Source organism: Cyprinus carpio, unplaced genomic scaffold (assembly GCF_018340385.1).
Source record: "Cyprinus carpio isolate SPL01 unplaced genomic scaffold, ASM1834038v1 S000006717, whole genome shotgun sequence".
NCBI classification, from domain to species: domain Eukaryota; kingdom Metazoa; phylum Chordata; class Actinopteri; order Cypriniformes; family Cyprinidae; genus Cyprinus; species Cyprinus carpio.
The window spans coordinates 61,137-80,485 of record NW_024879323.1 but is presented as its reverse complement, the minus strand read 5'-3'; the positions used below and the strand labels follow the sequence as shown (position 1 = coordinate 80,485).

Below are 19,349 nucleotides of genomic sequence, written 5' to 3'. Positions count from 1 at the left end.
AAAAATGCATTCTGTTTTATTAAAGGAATTTGAAAATATAAATTAAAATATAGGCCTAATATGTGAGAATATTGACATTTTGCATATAAATCCATGTAGCCTAGCTAACTAAAATAGACCACTTTTAATGCTTTGATGCAAAGTAAACCACCATTTCTTTAGAATAATATAACACATAATTCACATTATATAAATAATACTGCACACCTATTAAATGTGTCAAATCTAAAATTTGGTGTAATACTGTGCAGCTTAGAGAAAAATATAAGCACAGGCTCATAGGCTTTACATTTATCCTGTTTGAATTCGTTCTAAGAAACGCACATAACTTCATAAGTACTAAACGTTCATCTGTGAATATTAAATATTTTAACTACAGTGTTTTTCTTTCATTTTCCCCAAATGCAGCCGTCAAATGTAACACATCGGTGAGGCAAAGCTGGCATCTATTTGCGAAAATGTGCTTTGACGCGCTTGTTTGATAACTTGTGGTTAAAGCGGCACTCGGCGGTCAAAAGCTGCAAATGCACTTTGCAGACGCGGCGGCGGTAGAATCACCATTTTGGATGGCCACCTACTGTAGGAATGAACAACATTCATCAGACAATGTCTTTAGTACAAACTCTTAAACTGTGGTCAAACACTGCAGAACAGTTACAAACTCCCTCTGTAAAATACACTATTTTGCACTTTGAGGGAATATTTGGAATTTTTTGGTAAGTAGGTACAACAAAAAAATAGATATAAATGAATATAAAAAGTATAGAATATCATTCCATTGTTATTTTGTAACAAAAGCATTCCAGTCCATTATATTGAATAATAAAGTGATAAAGTTGAGAAAGTGTAAGTTTTTCATGGGTGCCCAACATTACCAATCTTATTTGTTTATTTTATTGGGACATATTGATGTTTTCGGCATCAAGGGCTACAATTATACATTGGGCTACCAATAAAATTCATATAAAAATGTTTTTTTTTTTTTTTTTTTTTTTTAACATCACGTCAAAGGGTTTTTAGAACAAAATCACTCAATTTATAATAATAATAATCATCATGTTTAATTTAAAAATTACTAATTGTGTTTAATTGTTTTTGATGTGTGTAATCCTTGCACAGAAATATTCTTAAAATAATCAAGGACCATTCTTATGAACTTATGAACCTGCATCTATATTTTGAGCATTTGCCCTGAAATAGGATATCCTCTTGCCAATTGTCTTCTGAAGCTTGGCCGGTAACCATGATGCCTGCTCTTGGACAGAAAATATGTGTTTTCCTATGCAGTCTTCACATAATCTCAAAGAAAAGATTAAATATGTGGTGAATAATAGTCAGGGTAATGGCATATTTTATTTTTGACAGGAATGAAAACAAGGCTGTAAATGATAGCAGTAAATGTGTTCAATAGATTGTTTTGTTGTTAAATAACATATAGACATTGTTCAACTGATGAAAATTCTTTATGGAAGAAAAAAAAACTTTCAGTAGACAAAGATTGATAAATAAAAAGTAAAAAAAAAAAAGTTGGAAGTTGAAAATGACAATCTAGTACCTGTACAGGCATGCCATTGTAAAGACTGTAAGTCTATCAATCATAGCCTTGTTTTTGTCTGTGTTAAATTCAATATGGTGTCTAACCTGATTAAGGTCTATATTCCCTTATCAAATAACAATATTTTTAGACTTTAGACATTGTGTTTCCTAAACATAATTACTTGATGAGCTGTTTGTTGCAATGTTTGTATATGGGATGGCTTTTACCTTGACAGGGAGTACGGTTGAGTATGAAACACTAGCACATCTGCACAGTGATTCTGAGAGGGAGACCTGAGAACTGTAACCTACAGAGGGAAAAACCAGATCAAGTGACTGTGACTTGTCAAACAAGAGTTCAACCAATCCATGATCTTGGATGGACACCAGCTAACAAGAGTCTGCAGAGAGCTCTGAGCTATTGAGTTACACAACTGTTGAGTTAATGCTCACAATTAAACTCACATCTAATCTGCATGCGTTTCTTTTTGAAGTGAACATGGATATGTCTTTTAAAACAGAATTAGTCTCTGAATATTCCAGTGATTAATATGTAAATGTATTTATGAATCTGCAGTACATCACAAATACAAGCCCTCTGTTGCAGATTAAGCTGTACATACCGAATCCATTACAAAGAGGTAGGTCTGGCTTCCTCCAAAAATGACTACATCACCATCTCTCCCCTTATCAGCAGAATGCCATAACCTGAGGGAGGAAATAGATACACTGATTCAAGCCTTATCTATAATCACCATTGTAATTATGTTTCTCCACAAATGGCTCATACAGCACGTCACACAATACTAAAGTTATTGTACCTGGGCTTGTCTTTATGTGCATGGTCTTTCTCTCTCCATTCTCTTGTTTTAGTGTCAAATTCCCACCCATCACCTAAACAAAATAAATATGAAATGTTTGCAAAAAATATGATGGTTATTTATAGACATGACTGTTTCTAAAATCTTGACAAAAACATACTGAGAACCACCCCAGAAGTACTGAGGCCTCCAAACAGGAAGAGTGTGTCATCTGAGATGGCAGTCAGTGTGTGAAGAGTGCGTCCCCGTGGATGAGAAACAGCCTGATTTTCACTGGTTTCAAAAAGAGTACCACTTACATGACTTATATGAATCATTATATGAAACAGTTTAGACTAAATAATAATTAAGCTAAACAGTCACATTACATGATAACGGAGTCCATTTAAGATTGACCGTGTAAAGTAAAATCATCACTAATTCTTTATCCTCAATGTCTTTAAATGTTTCACATATTCACGATTGATGGATCTAGAATGAAATAATACACTATAGAAGGACAGCAACAGAAATAATCTTCACTTTAGTGTATACTCTTTTAGCCACATTTGTAGTTGTGGTTGTCACTGCTGTGTAAATAGTAGGACTGCCCCCTAATAGTCGACTAACCATTAGTTGACCAGAAGAGGCTTGGTTGACCCAATTTAGTTTTTAACAGCTTAGTCGCAGAAAACAAACAAACAAACAAACAAACAAAAAAAAAAAAACAGGCGAAGTTACGCAGTCCGTGACGGACAGATCATTAATGGCCAGTCTATGGTAATACAGTACATCTGGCAGGACATCCAAACGCTCGCCAATCATTCATCGACCTCAAATACAGCATATCATCTGAAACAGTGGCGGACTGCCCATCTGGAACACCGGGAGTTTTCCCGGTGGACCGCTGTACAATGTGGGCCAGCCCTTTGCATAAATATATATTAAAAATGAATTGTAGTAAATGTACGTATATCCTTCCATCGACACAGACGAATGGCGCTGCGTGGCCCACTTGATTAAAAAATTCTAATTAATTTAGCGTGCTGAGTGCAGCGGCACAAAAGTGCTAGCCAATGTCAAAGTGTAGAAGGCAGAGCGGGTTTTCTTTCAGTCGCATCAAATGGCAATATCAACACAACAAGCCTCCAACTATACTAGGGCGTTCCCCTCGCCCAGATGGTGTGAAAAATGGGCAAGGGCTACCTGCCAAACAATGGGGCAGGTTAAAGAAGTTAATAAATAAGAAGATCCGACTAGCCACACTTAACATCGGTACACTCACCATTGGCTGGGTGGTGCATGTTAAGGATGCAAATCATCAGCTACTTCAATTCACACCAGCCATCCTACAATGATGGTGCGACTATTTCTCACAGATTTCCAATGAAGAGTTCCCACATCCACCAATTCCCACCCCTTGGCCCATTTCTGGACCCATTCCACCAATCAGTGGAGCCCATCTAAAAAAATGAAGAATGGCAAAGTGAATGGACCAGACAATATTCCAGCTGAAGTCTGGAAATTAACCACTTGTGGAGTTACAGAGAGAAAAACAAAAAAAATCCACATGGCGTTTCTGGACTTGGAGAAGGCATTTGATTGGGTCCCCCATTAATTTTTTTGTGATCATCTTTTTATTGTCTTTATATTAACAAAATAACATCCATTCAAACAAACAAACAGGGAAGGGGGAGCAACGAACATATTATCAATAATTTACAATCTGAAAGAGAAAAAAAATAATAAAAAATTATATTGATATAATATGATATTTTGATTATTGATATATATATATATATATATATATATATATATATATATATATATATATATATATATATATATATATATATATATATATATATATTTTTGAGACGTGCTGCGTTTGGTCTCGTACTCTATCGCATACGTTGTCAGTGTCGTGCGCTTGCTTAGACCTTTGTTGTGATAAACAGAGAAGTGTGTTCAAGCGCTAGCAAAAGACAGTGTACAGAAATACCCTTTGAGAGAAGCAGTTAAATCAGCGGAAGTTAAAAGCAGATCGTAAGTGTATTTATTTCTTGTCTCATTAGTGTTTAGCGCAGTTGTCGTTGCTAGGAAACGCTTATTTGTTTACTGTGTTGAGACGTGCTGCGTTTGGTCTCGTACTCTACCGCATACGTTGTCAGTGTCGTGCGCTTGCTTAGACCTTTGTTGTGATAAACAGTAAAGTGTGTTCAAGCGCTAGCAAAAGACAGTGTACAGAAATACCCTTTGAGAGAAGCAGTTAAATCAGCGGAAGTTAAAAGCAGTTACAAAGCAAGTGTATTTATTTCTTACTCCCTTTAAATGAATTTAAAGACGTAAAGTTGTTGTAAAGTAGAATGTATATAAGTATTTAAGACTTTCAGGTCAGGTATAAGAACTTGATTTGGCTTTCCTGAAAGCAGAAATATTCTACTATACTAAAGTCCTAGGCCACCCTGAAAATTGGTATTAAAGCAATTTTTCCGTGAAATGATGTGATTTGTTAAAGCACTTCATAACATTTAAGTAAACATTTAAACATAAAAATACTAAGTAGCTCTTTTTTTTTTTCTTTTTTTTTTGAACTACAAACATATAGATTGTATCTGCAAGTAATCTGGATTGTTAATGAGATGCCTAATGTACACTTACCAAACCAATGCAAATTAGGCTTTGTTGATGCCGTGAAGCAGATCATGAACTTTCTCTGTCAACTTTGATCTTTAAAGCTAAAACGAACCAAACCCGTGCAACAACTGTGTTATTGGCAGCAGAATAAAATAAATTAAAAAAAAAAAAAAAAAGCATAAAGTTCCAATCACACCAAAGAAGATTTTAAAAAAGAAAACGATAAAGATATAGTTCTAAAAATCGTTTTCAGTATTAAAGAACAGCAGCGTCCACACCACAACTATAACGATAAAGTCAAAGGAAAACGATATCGTTGGAATCACTTTCAAAACGATTTTTTCCAGCTGATGAACGATAAAAAAATTGACAGCCAATCAGAATCCATCCTGTTGTAACGCGCTCGAGAATTTAAAGCGCCAGACGAGCGTGCGCTTAGAATAAACAGAAGATATCGTTCGCTGGTGTGGACGCTAATATTGTTATCTTTATAGTTATCTTTATAGTTATCGTTCTTGGTGTGAACGGGCCTTAAGTCATAGCATTTTTGGATTCATTTGGGGGGAAGTCACCAGCACCAGCAACTCTGTTACACTACTGTATACAGTGACCCTGCTACAAGATCTACATAGACAACTACTTCACCAGTGTCCCATTGGTAGTCAAGCTCCTTGAGCATGGAATCCATTATGTGGAAACAGCGAGCCAGGTACGCCTACCCAACTGCAACCTTGAAGATGAAAAGAGCTTGAAGAAAAAGGGGAGAGGAAGATTTGATGTCCGAGGCGAGGGGAACCACAACATCTGCACTGTCAAATGGTATGACAACAGAGTGGTCACACTTGTGTCATCCTTTGCTGGACCAGAACCTGTGCAGAAGATTCAGCACTGGGACAAAGCCACCAAAACCATCATTGATGTTGAGAGGCCTTACATTGTTGGTACCTACAACAAACACATAGGAGGTGTGGATTTGTTGGACTCATTTACTGCCAAGTTCCCCATGAAATCCCGCCGCTGGTACATTTACATCTTCTGGCACACCATCATCCTTGCTGTGATTAACGCCTGGCTCCTCTAAAAGCGGGACTGTAAAGCTCTGGAGATGACTAAGAAAGAGATACTGAACAGGAGACAGTTTCAGGCACAACTTGCAACCTCTCTCATCCTGGTGAACACACACACACACACACACACACACACACACAACACAACACAACACAACACAACACAACACAACACAACACCCAAGAGAGAACGACCATCTTCAGGGAAGACAAACACATGCACACAGAAGGTGACATCAGGGAGCCCTTTGGATCCTCAGAAGAGACCATCCACAACAGATGTGAGTCCTCCAGCCAAGAGGTCATTGGACCACCCCCAATAAGATGTACGCAAAGACATGATTGCACATTTCCCAGTAAAGACGAAAAGAGGACGCTGCAGACACTGCAATAATGGATACACAAACACACTGTGTAGCAAGTGCAATGTTCGCCTGTGCTTCTCGGATGAAAAGAACTGTCTTAGGGACTATCACTGCAAGTAAACACAGACTTCATTCAAACCACATTGAAAGTGATAGAAGAAAAAAGTTTTATGAATACAAACTTTTTCAATATTTTTATTAATAAATGCTTATCAACCCTGCAAAATGAATGCTTAAATGCTCTGTATATCTGTTCAGACAAAGTGAGTACAAATACAGAAATTCTGCTCCTAACTAGGGCCAACGTTGCAATATTACAACATTTCCCTAAAAACTTACTAAAATATAAAAAAAAAAAAAATTGAAAAATCTTTAAATTCTACATCAGAAGCCTCCTAAAACAATATCTGAGAGGTCAAAAAAATTTTTGCTAATTTTTTTCTATATTTGGGTATTACAGGGTTAAACCGCATAAAAATTGCATTACATTAAATACACATAATAATGTTCTTTTTAGCAGCATCATATGACCCCTTTAAACTGCGTGTATATCAAATTGCATGTTTTCTGCGTAAAAATAAGTGTTGTTTTTGGCTTTGGACTAAAACAAAAAGCAGAAGGGCTTACTGAAAAATGCAAATTCATTCTCTCTTAATTTTTTTGCTTTGCGCCAGGAATATAGCCATTTCCATGGTAACCGCAGTAAACAACGCAGCACAGCACCTGATTTTGCAACTTGCTGTGCTCATATTTAATCAATTAAACCACAGACTTTTGAAGTGTAAGCTATATCTCAATTTGAATGTACAGGTGCATCTCAATAAATTAGAATGTCGTGGAATAGTTCATTTCACGAGTTCACACTTACAGATAATGAACAGAGATAAGGTTATGCGTATTTAGCGTGCTATCTGGGGAGAGGGCTCCGAGCTTTCAGCACGGACCCAAGCACACCCCCTGAATGTTCCTCCCTATGCTGGGGTAGGAACTGGCTGAAGGTGAGGAGTCGGGGTGGTGGAGGGATGCTGAAAGATAAGAGATAATGAAAGTAAGGCTGCTTTGATTATTTATAGAGGTTCTCTCGTCCTGATTGGATAGAGTGTGTAATTAATGATGATGGACTGGCCGTGTTAATTATCTGCGCATGCTCCTCCTGAAATTTATTAATAAAAAATCATTTATTTCAGTAATTCAACTCAAATTGTGAAACTCATGTATTAAATAAATTTAGTGCACACAGACTGAAGTAGTTTAAGTCTTTGGTTCTTTTAATTGTGATGATTTTGGCTCATATTTAACAAAAACCCACCAATTCACTATCTCAACAAATTAGAATACTTCATAAGAAAAAAAAAGTGATTTGTTGGCCTTACTGTGCATGTACTCAATACTTGGTAGGGGCTCCTTTTGCTTTAATTACTGCCTCAATTCAGCGTGGCATGGAGGTGATCAGTTTGTGGCACTGCTGAGGTGGTATGGAAGCCCAGGTTTCTTTGACAGTGGCCTTCAGCTCATCTGCATTTTTTGGTCTCTTGTTTCTCATTTTCCTCTTGACAATACCCCATAGATTCTCTATGGGCTTCAGGTCTGGTGAATTTGCTGGCCAGTCAAGCACACCAACACCATGATCATGTAACCAACTTTTGGTGCTGTTGGCAGTGTGGGCAGGTGCCAAATACTGCTGGAAAATGAAATCAGCATCTTCAAAAAGCTGGTCAGCATATGGAAGCCTGAAGTGCTCCAAAATTTCTTGGTAAACGGGTGCAGTGACTTTGGTTTTCAAAAAACACAATGGACCAACACCAGCAGATGACATTGCACCCCAAATCATCACAGACTGTGGAAACTTTACACTGGACTTCAAGCAACTTGGGCTATGAGCTTCTCCACCTTCCTCCAGACTCCATCTTATTTTGAACCGTATTACACTGGTGCCGAAACCCGGGACGCCACCATGCAGCCAGCCCAACCAATGCTGCTTTGAAGAGCTTGTGAAGTCACTCGCCGGGCTTCACCAAACACAACATCAGGCGCTGATGGACATCAAGCTGGAGCAGGATGAAGACCGGCGAGTCTTCCGGAGCTTGCTTGGCCGGGAGGTCACCTCAGTCGTGGCCAACCCTCCCCCGCCCACATCCCACTGATTCTCTTCGAGAATACGGCTCCTGCCACCTTTCAGCGTCTTATGGACAAGATCCTGTGGCCACATAGGCAGCGGCATACGCGCTAGCTTGTCGGCATCATTATACACAGTAATGATTGGCAGCGGCACATGGAACATCTGCGTGCTGTCCTGTGATCACTAAGGGTGGCTGGACTCACGGTGAAACCCGCGGAAATGTGCAATTAGGCGTGTGGAGGTACAGTATCTGGGCCTTCCACTTGGGACATGGGCAGATTGTCCCCAAATTGATAAGACTGCTGTGATTGCGGCTTGCCCGAGTCCCAAGACCAAAAAGGAGGTGAGACAGTTCCTGGGGCTGGAGGGGTATTATAGAAGGTTTATTCCTAATTATTCGGAGCTCACTAGCCCGCTGACTGATCACACTAAAAAGGAAGCACAAGACCCGTTCCAGTGGACGGAGCTGTGCCAACAGGCCCTAACCAAGGTAAAGGCTGCCCTGTGTGGCGGGCTGCTCCTACATTCTCCTAATTTTTGATCTCCCTTTTTTGCTGCAGACGGATGCATCGGACAGGGTGGCTAGGTGCGGTCCTGTCCCAGGTGGTCGGAGTGGGGGAACAGCCAGTGCTGTATCGGAGTCAAAAGCTCTCAGAAAGAGAGACCAGATACAGCACCATTGAAAAAGAATGTTTAGCTATTCGGTGGGCTGTCCTCACCCTTCGTTTTTACCTCTTGGGACAGGAGTTCACTCTCTGTTCGGACAACGCGCCCCTCCAGTGGCTCCACCACATGAAGGATACCAATGCGCGGATCACCCGCTGGTATCTAGCGTTACAGCCTTTTAAGTTCAAGGTGGTCCACAGGCCAGGGGCCCAGATGCCTGTGGCCGACTTCCTCTCTAGAAATGGGGGGGGATGCAGGCCGGATATATACTTTTGCATTTAACAGCAGAAGGAAACTCATACAGGTTTATAAAAACAACAGAACTTTTGGGTGAACTATTCCTCTAAAGCAGCCTCATATAGGTGCTGTTGACATTTGTGTTGATAATGCAAATAAAACATTAGAAAGAAAATCACTCACAGGGCCCTTTCAATGCTGCTTGCAGCTTTAATTGGATGATGTGATTGTATTCAGTGATACCTGGGAACAACATTTGTTACGGAGTGAAAAGAACTACTCTGTACCTGAGAAAGAAGCATTAGCATCAATTTGGGCTCTTCAGTACTTTGATGTATATGTGGGTGGAGGATTGCCTTTAGAAGTTTATTCTGATCATAACCCTCTAACCTTTTTGCATTCTTTACAGTCACCAAGTCAGCGATTAATGCATTGGATTCTATTTTTACAGCCTTATAATTTAAGTCTTGTTCCTGACCATAGCGAATAATGTACTGTTGTGTTGGAATTGTTAATTCTGTTATTACTTTGCTTTCTTTGTTGTCTTAATTTGGATTCAGGATCCAGATTGCAGAGGGTTTGGAAGCAGATTGGGAGAATTCAGATGACTGTGAGAACACTACTGAACTTTTTGATTTTATTTGGTGTTTTACGGCTCCTTATGGGATGCAGGAACTTTTTAGGGGGGTGTGATGTCTCAGCGAATCACTCTGTGTTTGTTGACTAAATCAACGTGCTTTAAAAGGGACGAACAATAGAATCTGGGGACTATTTGCTTCTTGTTGGCATCTGTGTCTGCTCATGAGACTGCTGGAGCGCTCATGGGATATGGAGGTTATGGGAGATCCCTGCCACACTGAAGGAGTTCCCGTTTTGATTCATCTTCATCTAGATTGGACTTTTGTGTTTTGATTATTTGTTGTTCGTTTGGACTGTTGTTATTTATACTGCTTACAAGCACTTGCTGACATACTGACTATCATCTACCTTGATTACTAAACATTGCGCGTTTATTTTTATAGTTAAATAGAATGTGTTTTGTTGAGCAGTGGATGTGTGTGGCGTCTCCCTAAATTTGGCTTGCATTCTTAGGAAAAGAAACCTAACACAGCACTAAAAGGCCTTTGCATAAATATCATATACCACACATTTATATAAAAAAATAATAATAATAATAATTATTAACCTTCTGAATTTAACTCATACATATACAGATGATACAACCTGTTGAGAATGTGTGTGCTAAACCACCCAAAACAACTGTATAGCACTATGGGAACATTTACTTTAGCAAATATACAGATATAGTTTAATATAATGAAGTTATGAGAGTGCTACTATGTTAACATATTTACTTTTTCATGGGCAGGCATGCTCCTTTTCTGTGCAGGAAACACTTTGTGTTTAAAGAGCAGAAGCACTTCATGTAGATTGTTCAACTTTGATATTGTGCTCTTAGGCCACTCAGAGAAAAACATTACTTACATTTGTGTCCACGTCCATGTTACCAGATCTAAACAATGAATGTCTATCATCTGCATTTCCTGTAATTACAGACATAATTTTCAGTATTTCATGAGGAAAAATAACTTTATATACTATTGTATTTTTGGTATAATAACCAGAGCTTAACCCTAAAACAAGCAAGAGTTGATAAAAATAATTAAAAAATAATAATTTAATGTCACTTTTTATATCATCTAGACTTAAGTAAAACATATTCAAAGGAGTTTTTGAAATATTTGGTATATTATGGATTAAATGAGTTGTATCTTCCAGGATACGTTGCCCTATTAGGGTATAAAAACAGCCAAAGTCATTGCATGTTGATTCAAACAAATATGTAATATTCAAAATATGCTGCATGTATGACGTTTAAGTGTCCTAAAATTGAGGCATAGACATTTCTTGTATTTTTACGTCGCTGAACTGTCTCGTCTTCAAGGGTGTGCAATTACATCCCTTGAGGTCCACCGTTCTGCATGGTTTAGCTCCATTTCTAATCAATCATATAATGTAATTTATGTAACAACATGGAATTGTAGTCAACTAAATGTATCAGTTTTAAATGCAAATATTAACATTTGCACAATTTTTAACACAAAATAAACAAATTGGACTGTGCACAGGGGGCCCCCCAGACAAGGATCTTCCCTAAGGGCCCCGGCCCTGGAATGCGATTTCTACTGAGGGGGATCCCCTCCGCTAGATGTCATTTATAATCCCCAAACACCCCCGTCCCCACACCCTCAGAGAGAATTTGACACTACAGAATATGTATCCTGTGGTGCACGTTGCCTGTTTTAAAGGCATACTCTATAGGTGTGTCCCAATTTACTTAATCACAATTGAGTGCATGAAGTCAAAGCTTTAGTTACATCCTGGAGGTGGCGGGGTCCTCGAAAGCCACATTCCTGCAGAGTTTTGATCCAACCTTGATAAAAACTCAGCTGCCTGTAGCTTTCTTGTAACCCTTAGACATTGATTAGCTTGTTCAGGTGTGTTTGATTATGGTTGGAGGGAATCTCTGCAGGACTGTGGCTCTTCAGAACCGATGCTGCACTATATAAGAGCATAGGGCAGGGCTTCTCAACTCTGGCCCCTCAAGGTCAGAGATTGTCTACTGTAGGGAAATGAGTCACATCCTTGACATCAATGAATTTCAATCAGAGTTGTGCAACAGTCAACCCCTTGATAACCAGTCACATCCTTGACATCAATGAATTTCAATCAGAGGTGTGCAACAGTCAACCCTTAATCGCCATTTACAGAAACCATAGGAATAAATGAGAAGTGCCATAAGCTGTATCCCACCAGTCGCAAAAAAGTGAATTCTCTTATAAAACATCATTTTTTTCTGTGTAAACTTTAAAAAATAGTTAAATCCAAAAGTACTGCTTAGTATAAAACAGTGCTTCCTAAACCTGTCCTGGAGGACCCCCTGCCCTGTACATTTTGTATGTCTCCCTAATCAGACACACCCAGTTTAGTTCTTGCAGTCTCTACTAATGAGTGGATGAGTGGAATCAAGTTTGTTAGATAAGGGAGACATACAAAAGATGCAGGGCAGGGGGTCCTCCAGGACAGGTTTGAGAAGCACTGGTACAAAAAATGTTGGAGATTAGCTGATAGGCTGTTGATTTATTAAATGTTAAGCGGTTTCCTCTAAAAACCTGTTTATTCAATGTTTTGAAGCCTCTTCTCCATTGACATCCATTTAGAAAAAAAAACAGCCTCTGGTCTCCTTTCCCACGTACTGGCAAACCAGAAGTGTTAGCCTAACTGTTATGCTTTTTTTGGCTAAAGGTTGCAGGCTTGCCTTCTAGTGGGTTTGCTTGAAGTCCATTTTCCTGCAGAGTTTAGCTCCAACCCCAATCAAACACACCTGAACAAGCTAATTAAGGTCTTTAGGATTACTAGAACATTACAGGCAGGTGAGTTTGATCAAGGTTGGAGCTAAACTCTGCAGGAAAATGGATCTCAAGGGCCAGAGTTGAGAACCCCCTTGGTATAGTGTATAGTGTCATTTAGGACCAAAAAAAAAAAAATCTGTAATTTTTTTTTTCATGTTTTGTAGGCCAATAGACCTTTTAGAGTTATAGTGACACCTAGTGCCCACCATGCAAAAGCAAGTTTTCAGTTGATGCCATTGTAAAACAGCTTTTGGTAACACTTTACTTAAAGCCTTTATGTATAATGCACTATAAAAGTTGTTTAAAATGATTATGAAAAAGTAGTATAGTAATTAAAAATGATTAATAAATGGGGGTTACTGGCATAAAGTTATTAGTATTCAGCTGGTCAAGTGATCTCAACATGGCAGCTCCCATAAAAATAAACATATTTTTGAAATAATTATTTCTATAAATGTAAAACACACATTTTTGAACAATTACTGATCAGTGTGGTTATTGTTAACTAAAACTAATAAAATTATTTTCATCAAATTAATTCAAATAAAGCTGAAATGAAGCTAAAATATTAGATGAAAAGCAAAATTAGAAATGGCAACTAATGGTAATGTTTAAATACTAAAGTTACTAAAAAAATAAAATTAAAGAAAAATAAAGCTAAATCTAGCATATAAAAAGCATATAAATTTAGTACAAATAAAATTGAAATATATAAAGTTAATACAAATATTATAAATAGTATAATAGTATATAAATAACACTGTAACTGATATCACCTCTGCACCAGGGTCTACCTAATAAAACTGAAAATATAATTTTAGAAAGATCAAAGTTTAAATGGCTTACCAGGCCTCCACAGATATAGCCCTTATGACCTAAAGTAGTACTGGCATGTGAGGACCGGGGCTCTGGAGGCTGGCCCTGCAAGAAGTGAAATCAGACAGCAGGCAAACAAGACTCTATATACTGCATATAATGCAGTATATACTGTATATACTGTATATATAATATATTAGGGCTGTCAAATGATTAATCACGATTAATCACATCCAAAATAAAAGTTTTGTTTACAATAATATATGTGTGTATACTGTGTATATTTATTATGTATATATAAATACACACACATGCATGTATATATTTAAGAAGAATATGTTATGTTTATATATTAAATATATTTATATATAATATAAAATATAAGAATATAAATATATAAATGTATATACATGTAAATATTTTCTAAATATATAATTTATGTGTGTGTATTTATATATACATAATAAATATACCCTGTACACATACATATATTATGTAAACAACTTTTATTTTGGATGTGATTAATCGTGATTAATCATTTGACAGCCCTAAATATAATGTATACTGTCATCTTTTATGGGTAAAAAAAAACAAACAAACAAAAAAAAAAACATTAGCAATATCCTATTTTTTTTTAAAATCCCTTAGTAAATCCTTGCTCTTTTACCTGGGTTTGTGGTTTGGTCCATGTGGCTGACACAGGTTCAAACATATGCACCTCATTATTCCAACCCCAAAACTGGAAAAAATCTGACCCAATTGTTTGTCTGTGAAAAAAAAAAAAAAAAAAAGAAATTCTAAATGAAGACCAGTTTATCTAGTTCTACTTCTGAACAACTGTAGCTGTACATTTTTCACCCAAGATCTTTCTGCTCACCCAGCTAGTCTCGTCAACCATAAAGCTCTTGGAGTTGTTGACCTCTCTGACTGTTTTGCAGCCGTATCCACCAAAGTAGATGAGCCTATGAAATGACACCAGCTGTTATAAAACTGTGACATGATAGCAACAGCTTCTTATTATGTAGCAATTATATGCATCATTAGCATTACTGTACATGGCACTAACAGACCTGCAACTCAATTTGCTGTTTCAAAAACATGGTCCTTTAATTTAGACACTGTATTCATACTATAAAAATCTGAGGAGGACATTATGCAACCACTGTATATCTGTATAGACAGTGCAGTAAGCTTGTTTTTCCTTACCTGTTTTTGTAGACCCAGCAGGAATGTCTGACCCTAGGAGAGGGTGTCCCTCCCACTGTGTCTGTCACTTTTCTCCAGCTATATTCCACACCCGACAGGTCAACACAATACATCTGTCATAACACCAGCAACATAGTCTTAAATAGAAGCAGTGAGAATTTATTCCCCACAGAAATGCTACCAGCAGCTTAAAACAGAAGCCCAAAAACCTGTTTTTCACATTTCCTAAACCTTCTGCAGGGTATTTTTGATTTGCATTTTAGGTGGAGGTGTCTGAAATGCTAGGATGTTGGAGGATCAAAAAGCTGGAATAATAATAATAAATAATAATAATAAAAATGCTTTATAAAATAGAGATTTGTATGGAGGAAAGTGTAATGATATTATGTCTTTGTTCTCTCTGTATGTCAGTTGCAGAGAAGTTCTCTCTGTATGTCAGTGGCACAGAAATTTTTGGGAGATGGAGTTTCCTTTCAACAGAGGCTTTGTTCAGTCATATTTGCTTAGAATAATAAACCTTGAATTACACTTCAGTATATCCAACTACCTATAGTGTGCACAGAGCAAAAACTCTTTGTGGTGGATATCTACATTTGCAAAACAAAATCTCACTGAGTTGAACACAGTTTTCCACAGTCTTTTCTCAACATGAGGGAAATGTTGGTACATTCAAAGCACATTATCACAGTATCACATTCCCTATCAGGTTACAGACAATATATGCGATTATGTTGGACGCATACTGGAAAAACCTGTTAATCTGCCTATGAGTGTGTACTTGGAGATGTGATGCTTTATGATGATATCATTCCTAAAGCAGCTCACCGTGTTTGGTGTGGCCATTGATGTCACATCCCCCAAAAATGTAAAGCATGCCCTGAAGATATGCACCACAAGCCTGTGAAAGAACAGGAGGAACCTCTCCGCCCATATGTCTCAGAGACCTGCCACACACAGACATGCAATTGAAACTCAGGGGAAAATGTTGTTTTGGGTTGGCAATGGTATCTCAGGTAACTAATGCAATAAAGACAGCAGGTGAATAAACAAAACACTTAAGATATGCCACGAAAGTGCAGTTCGCAGAAGGACCACCTATTGCTAGGGATGTCAGCTACTTTAGAAATATAATTCCTTGGTAAAACAATTAGACCCAAGTTGTTCTTAAATAAACATGGCATCTCCACCAAACTCCACTCTCCATGTCATAAAGCCAGATCTCATCACTGGGCAAAAATGTTTCTTGTCCATCCACACACTAAAACAAAACAACAACAAAACATCAAGTTCTCTAATCCCAACCAGACAAACTACACTTAACTCTCAGTTTACACTTGTTGTCCATCCACACTAAAATAAATAAATAAATAAATAATACATAAAATAAAAATTAAATCAGCACTTTTTTCTTTAAATTTTCTCTGTATCCAAACAAGAACAAAAAACAAAGTTCTCTAATCCCAACCAGACAAACTACTAATACTCAGCAACACTCACCTATTTCGATAGTTCTACTCACTTTTTTCAAGTTTTAAGTGGATGGAAAAATAATTCGCTTCGCGATGTAATATTTTACTGTAGAGCTCACCTGGCAGCCCCCCCAGACATACAGGTTGTGTCCCTCCAGGAAGGAGATGTGGTCGCTCCGCGGTGGAACGGTGAACGCTGCGCTGTGACAACCGCCGGTTCTTCTATACTCCCCATTACTGAAGCGCTCTCAGCTGCTGCTCAGCAGCTGAAAGCATAGACATCAGCTCCCGTTGTTTACACTAAGAAGAAGACTGGGTATGCAAACAGGAAACAGAACAAAGATACTGGGTTGAAGTTGGGGGCTGGACTCTAAAACCAACTTGAAAATGACAGAGGTAACGTTAGTTCACTAACTCTTTCCGCAGGTTGCAGCGTATGGCGTAGATATAGTCCATTGAACCACGCTGTCGTTTAAAAAGCATATAGAGTCGACAATTGCTCCGGGCTGTGAAATGTGTGATATTTACTAGTGCAGTGCCTTAGCATAAAATCGGTGTTACGATTAAACTGGTTACCGTGTTATCTGGTGACCAACTTCCTGGTTTCAGGTCTCTGCTCCAGATGTGATGGAACGACCGCAGCAGATTCGCCGATTCTGAAAGCACCAACTGACGTGATATCTGCGTTCACTAGCTGGTATTATATTTTTAAAAATTATGAAATATAAACGGTATTTTCTGCTTGTGAATATATTCGCAGCAGAAGAAAGTACCGTTTATATTCATATTTCTTAAAGTAATTGACTAGTGAACGCAAGTCTATGGCAAGCCGAATTGACTTTTATTCATTCGCAGGATATGTATTCTTGATATCAACAATTCAATTTTCACTAGTTAAAATGTTAATTCTTGATATCAGGAATTAGATTTCTACTAGTACACAATTGCTATTTTTGATATCAACAATTACATTTTCCACTAGTAACAATGTTAATTCTTGATATCAACAATTCAGTTTTTTCACTAGTAACAATGTTAATTCTTGATATCAGGAATTATATTTCTACTAGTTAAAATGTTTAATTCTTGATATCAATAATTTTTAACCTGGGAATGGCAATAGGCAAGCCGTATTGACTTTTTATTCATTCGCAGGATATGTATTCTTGATATCAACAATTCAATTTTCACTAGTTAAAATGTTTATTCTTGATATCAGGAATTAGATTTCTACTAGTAACAATTGCTATTTTTGATATCAACAATTAGATTTCCACTAGTAACAATGTTAATTCTTGATATCAGCAATTCAGTTTTCACTAGTAACAATTGCTATTTTTGATATCAGCAATTGTATTTTCCCTAGTTAAATGTCACCAATAGGCTGCCATTCAAATTTAATTGTTGATATCAAGAATTGCTTTCTTACTAGTAACAACCTTTATTTTTGGATATCAGTAATCACGTGTTACTAGTACAGACATCGATTCTTGATATCAACAATTTAATTCTTGATATCAACAATTTAATTCTTGATATCAACAATTTAATTGTCACTAGTGACAATGTTCATTTCTGATATCATGAATGTGATCGTTACTAGTAAGAAACTAATTTTAGATATCAGAAATTATATTGATATCAGAAATGCATTTTCAGATATCAGAAATAACAATTGTAACATGTTGAAATACATTTACTCATATCAAGAATTTAACATTTCAACTAGTAACAACTAAATTGTTGATATGAAGAATTCACATTTTTTACTAGTAACAAAGTAATTGTTGATATCATCAAAGGCAGTTGATATCTGAATTGTCCTTGCAACTAGTGAAAAATAGAATTACTGATATCTTAAATAACATTTGTAACTAGTAACAATACTTTTTACAGATATGTAGAAATGCCATTTTAACATGTAAGAATAGCTATGGTAATTAGTTCATGAATATTAATGAGATTTTCAGACACTCCTTTTAGCGTCAGCATTGGCCAAAGATGGCGGAAGAACATCCATGCGCAGAAACGGCTCTTCTTTTATTTATTTGCTTTGTCATTGAAACATGAAAAATTATGTTATGGCTGGATTCATTTTTTCTTTATTTTTTTGTGTACATTAGTTAACCCACTATCTGTCCACAGGCTATTATTCCACCTTCTTTCCTTAGGCAAATTATGGACACAGTTGGACCGGCTTGTTACTTTTAAATTAACACAAATGTCTGTCAACTGGTTCCTTCCCCAACAGTCTGAAAGTTGCTGTGGTGACGCCATATCTTAAAAAAAACTAATCTCGATCCTTCCACTCTTTCTAACTATCCTCCTATTTCTAATCTACCTTTTATTTCAAAGATCCTTGAGAGAGTTGTACTGATTCAATTACAATCATACTTATCCGCAAATTCTCTCCATGAAAACATTTCAATCTGGTTTTAAAGCTCTACACAGTACTGAATCTGCTCTTTTAAGAGTGTCAAGTGATATTTTCACTGAAACTGACTCTGGGAATCAATGGCCTTAGTCTTATTAGATTTGAGTTCTGCATTTGACTTAGTTTGACCATGAGGTCCTGTTGCGACGTCTGGAGACATCTGTGGGCTTTCGAGGCGTTGTCTTGCAGTGGTTCCGCTCTTACCTGAACAATAGATGTTTCAGTGTCCGTATTGGTCATCAATCCTCCACTAGTGTACCTCTGAACTGCGTAGAGTCCCACAGGGATCAATCCTCGGCCCCATATTGTTTATTCTGTATCTGTTACCTCTGGCTTCCATCTTTAATAAATATGAAGTATCCTTCCATCTGTATTGCCGACGATACTCAGGTTTATTTTCCTTTAAAATATAACGATTATTAAAAATGGTCTACAACCCTTGTTTGCCTGTTTAAGTGATCTTAAACTCTGGCTTTCAAGTAACTTTTTAAACCTAAATGAAAATAAACTGAAATAATTATCTTCGGGGCCCAAGGAAAACTGTGTGTTTGAGATGTTGAGCGTGGTTCTCTCGCACCGTATGA

The 19,349-nt window shown here is 37.3% G+C and overlaps 1 protein-coding gene across 1 annotated transcript; it reads right to left on the bottom strand.

Moving 5' to 3' along the window:
- Positions 1-847: 847 nt before the first annotated feature.
- On the bottom strand, positions 848-19,105 carry LOC109071292 (kelch domain-containing protein 1-like). Its single transcript, XM_042755522.1, has 14 exons — positions 19,093-19,105; positions 16,451-16,527; positions 16,050-16,120; positions 15,694-15,806; positions 14,863-14,980; positions 14,532-14,618; positions 14,324-14,420; positions 13,687-13,761; positions 10,913-10,971; positions 2,518-2,630; positions 2,358-2,430; positions 2,160-2,244; positions 1,765-1,844; positions 848-1,299 (listed from the first exon to the last, which is right to left on the bottom strand). The coding sequence occupies exons 1-14, from the start codon at positions 19,103-19,105 to the stop codon at positions 1,158-1,160; spliced, it is 1,203 nt and encodes a 400-aa protein (XP_042611456.1). The 3' UTR covers positions 848-1,157.
- Between the last annotated feature and the right edge of the window lie 244 nt (positions 19,106-19,349).